The sequence below is a fragment of the Microtus ochrogaster genome, chromosome 17, assembly GCF_000317375.1.
Source record: "Microtus ochrogaster isolate Prairie Vole_2 chromosome 17, MicOch1.0, whole genome shotgun sequence".
Classification (NCBI taxonomy): Eukaryota; Metazoa; Chordata; class Mammalia; order Rodentia; family Cricetidae; genus Microtus; species Microtus ochrogaster.
Window position 1 is genome coordinate 5860822 of NC_022019.1, and position 4323 is coordinate 5865144.

At 46.1% G+C, this 4323-nt stretch overlaps 1 protein-coding gene across 1 annotated transcript in view; it reads left to right on the plus strand.

Moving 5' to 3' along the window:
• The window catches only part of Atp8a2 (ATPase phospholipid transporting 8A2), a 568947-nt gene that overhangs the window by 555647 nt on the left and 8977 nt on the right, over window positions 1-4323 (plus strand). The window contains exon 34 of the mRNA XM_026783162.1: window positions 2308-2399. Within this exon, the coding sequence (XP_026638963.1) occupies window positions 2308-2399 (92 nt within the window). The remainder of the gene's footprint in view (window positions 1-2307; window positions 2400-4323) is intronic.

Here is a 4323-nt window from a genome sequence, read left to right on the forward strand (position 1 = left end):
TCTGTATCTAGGAGTAGAGAGCATCTGTATCTAGGTGTAGAGTGGCTCAGTGATATCATTGATCAGGCTAACTTCCAAGGGACCATCTTGTAGTTCCACTAGTGATATAAGAGGGTTCCAGTTTCTCCACACCTTCTCCAACCCTCATCCTTTCCTGAGAGTTTGTTTTGGTTGTTTTCATCGCCATCCTCGTGGGTGTGAAATGGTGTCTCATTGTGGTTTTGATTAGCATTTTCCCAGTCATGAATATGTTGGATACCTTTGCATGTACTTGCTGACCAGTGTGCATCTTCATTGTACAAAAATGTATTCAAGTCCTTTGTTCATGCTTCAGTTGCATGATTCATCATTTTGCTGTTCATTCGTAAGAGTTACTTATGTATTCTAGATGCCAGGTCCTTATCACATATGATTAATTAGCAATTAATTAGCAAATGTTCTTTGGAGCATGAATAATAAAAACCAGAGAAAGAAATTGGGGCTCACCCCGAAAACCAAAGCAAAGTAGCCAAACCACTAGAAAATTCTTACTTCTACTAAGGCTGGGTGACCGCAGACTGAGCAGCCCAAGCCTCTCTCTCCTTACATTTTATATTCCCTCTAGTGCTGGGCTTAAAGAAGGTGTAGACTGCCACCACCACCTGGATTTGCTTCTGCGTTGATCTTGTGTAGTCCAGGGTGTTGGGAAAGGCTACTAGTTTGTTCCCTGCTGCCCAGACCCTGAAACAATCACACAGAAACCATATTATTTTCAATACTGCTTGACCAATAGCTTAAGCATATTTCTAGCTAGCTCTTATATCTTTGGTTAACCCATTTCATTATTTTATATTTTACCATGAGGCTCATGCCTACCAGCGAGGTTCTAACTGGCAGCTCACGCTTGCCCCTCTGGCGGCGCCTTGGCTTCTCACTGAGCCACCTCCTATCTTCCAGCATTCAGTTTAGTTTTTCTATCTAGCTCTATTCTGCTAAGCCACTAACTGAAACAGATTTATTCATTAACCATAAAAGCAACACATAGACAGAAGGACTTCCCCCACCACCAGGGTAACCTTGAACTCACAGAGATCCATCTGCCTCTGTCTCCCAAATCCTGGAATTAAAGGTGTGTGTCACCATTACCTGACCTCTAGTGGCTTTAGCTTTGCCTTGGGTCTTCAGGCAAGATTAATTTATTAAAATACAAATAATATACCACTATAGTTTCTTCCATTTTGTACTTTCCTCATGCTCCTTTGTAAGGTCCTTTGATGTATTTTAACTTTTCTTAGAGTTTTAAAGTTTCGTGTGTGAGTGTTTGACCTGCTGTGTGTATGTGCACCACATGGATGCATGGTATCCAAGGCCATCACATCCCCTGGAACTGCACTTATGGATGATTGTGAGCCGTCATGTGACCTGGCATGTCCATTACACAAGAAACCACTATGACTTAACAGCAAAAAGATAAACAGTCCAGCAGAAACGCAAAGATGAATGAATGAATTGGACCCTTGGTCCTCTGCAAGAGCAGCAAATGCTCTTGACCACTGAGCCATCTCTCCAGCCCCACTTGTTTTGGGTTTTTGTTTGTTTTGCTTTGTTTCGTTTAGAGTGGATCTTGCTACCTATTTGCCCAGGCTAGCCTCAAATTCCTGGGTAGATGTGATGCTCGGGTCTCGGGCTCCGAGTAGCTGAAGCTACAGGTATGCACCACTGTTACCAGTTTAAAGTTCTTAATTTTATGAAGTCAATTCTAGTCTCTACTGTTTGGGTACATGCAGGGGCTGTGATCTGCACAGGTATCCTCAGGCTCCAGGCTCTTAGGGTGCTTGAGCTTTCGGCAAACAGCAGTGTGGGTGGTGGACTTGTCTTCTCGGAATTCCAGCTGCTTCGACCAAGTGCCTCAGAAAGGACGAACGCCTCTCTCTCCTGAGCTCTGAACCTAAGCCAGAAATGTCCTCAGGGCTGATGTCTGCAGCTTCCCCGTGTCTTCTGCCTGGGTACTCACATAGACTTCCCCGTGTGTGTGTGTCTGACTCATGATCGCCTTTCCATCTGTATGTCATTTTACCGTACGACAGGTCCAGTCTCCAAGTCCATAACCATTCTGGGGTTGGCTTTAACATGGAGAGAGAGGTGGAGGGAGGAGATAGATATCGTCCTGGCATGAAAGGGCATACATACTGCCTGGTGCCTGTAAAACAGGAACGGACATTCTGATAAAGGAGGCTATGCTACCCCTTCTCTCAGTCTGAGGCTATCTGGATCCCTCAGAGAGGTGTTGGGGTGATCTGGCCCCTGACCTCCTTTGTTCTCTTGCAGGATGAATGAGCGTGACCGTCTGATCAAGCGACTTAGCAGGAAGACACCCCCGACCCTCTTCCGAGCAGGCTCCATCCAGCAGTGTGTCACCCGTAAGTAACCATGGGTAGCAGTGGGTGGCAGACAGCAGGGGGAGTGAGGCAGCCAGGCCAGGGATGGCTACCACACCTGACAGAGTGAGAATACTTTCTGGGAACTGAAGGTCGGGGCTCATAAAGAGCACACTGATGGTCTGTTGGACAGTTCCACTGAGCTCTGCCTGCCAATAGGGACATTCTCAGTGGGCAGAGAAGGATGGTATTATGTTGCCCATCAGCCCTCCACTCCTCCCTATTTCCCACAGCCCAAGGAGGGTGTAGCAAATACCGGAGGGCACAAACTCAGAGGCTCAAGCAGAGAGCACCTATATACAACAGTTCATGGTGCTATGTTGTGGCTTCTAGGTCATCGTCATGGGCTCTGGGTACAGCCATGTTGGAGGTGTGAGGCAGAAGTCAAGGCAAGGGGATTGATGGGATTCTCCAAGCACAGCAATCTGTAGGAGTGCCCCTCTGGACTCTCACTTTGGGGTCCTTTCTAAACTTACACTGCAGGGGTTCCCTCTGGACTCACAACACTGGGTTCTTATCCTGCCACTTTTTCTCTCTGTGTCTGCATTTGTAAAATGGGAACAATGTGAGAACCCAGCTGGGGTTGTTGGGAGGGTAAAATGAGATCATATATACAGGGCTCTAGAGGAGTGCTGGACCTAACTAAAGAGCTCAGTAGATGCTAGATATTGTGGCTATTGTTCAGTTAGCTGTGTATGTATTTCTCAAAGTGTCAACTTTTTCCTCTGAAAAAAGAGAATAGAATTGTATGGCATCCTTACACACAGGAAGTATATACAGCCTTTAGGATGGATAAGTTCACACTATGAACCACACTGCTTCCCTAACAAATGTCTCAGAGTAATCACAGAAAGAATATGTGCAGCCAGACCAGGAGACTGAGGCAGGAGGATGACAAGTTGAAAGTTGCATGAGCTACAAAGTGAGTTCAAGGCCAGCCTGGGCAACTCAGCAGGATCCTGTCTCAGAAAGTGAAATGAGGGCAGAAGACAGGGCTCAGTGACAGACCTCTTACTCAGCATGCACAAGGCCGAGGCTCATGTTTCAGTATCAAAACAATTACATGTGTTCTCACATGTCGAAAGGAAAGCTAGAACTCTTAACATGACCTCATATTTTTCTTAAGTCAACACTTAAAAGTCAAAATTAAAAAAAGTCTACTGAACAGATGCAAGAAATAAGACAGCTTCTAAAATCATACCACATTACCACATTGATTTCAAGCTTTAGTGGAGGGCTGGAGAGATAGGTCAGCAGTTAGGAACACTAGCTACTCTTCCAGAAGACCCACATTCAATATTTAGCGCTCACATAGTGGCTCAGAACCATCTGTGACTCCAGGCCCAGGGAATCTGATATCTTCTTCTGGTCTCTGCAGGCATACAGGGTGCACAGACATATATTTAGACACACACTTGTACACAAAAAATAAAATCTCGATAAGACCTTAAACCCTCAACAAGTAGTACTGGAGCCTGTTAAACAGCTTAGAATGCTCCTGCCGTTCCCAACAAGACTTTCAAGTGCCCAGAGCTAGCTCTGGATCTCAGAAGGCCTGTGTAATGTCTCTGAGCCTTGACTGTCCCCCCCTCCAGCTGTCCTACTGTCCTAGACCCCAGCCTCCTCCCAGAAACCTTGGAGACTGTGATCTTCAGTGCTCTGCTGTCACCATGGTTTGTAGAGGGACAGAACTTAAGTCAGAATCTTTAGCAATGGTTAGGATTAGGGTCAGTCGTCAGGGCAGAGCCCTTATAACTGAATCCTGTGGTTGTATGGGGGGTGAGGAATAGAGAGACAGAGACCAGAAGTCATGTGCACATCCCTGTCTCTTGCCATGTGATGTCCTGTGCACATCCCTGTCTCTTGCCATGTGATGTCCTGTGCACATCCCTGTCTCTTGCCATGT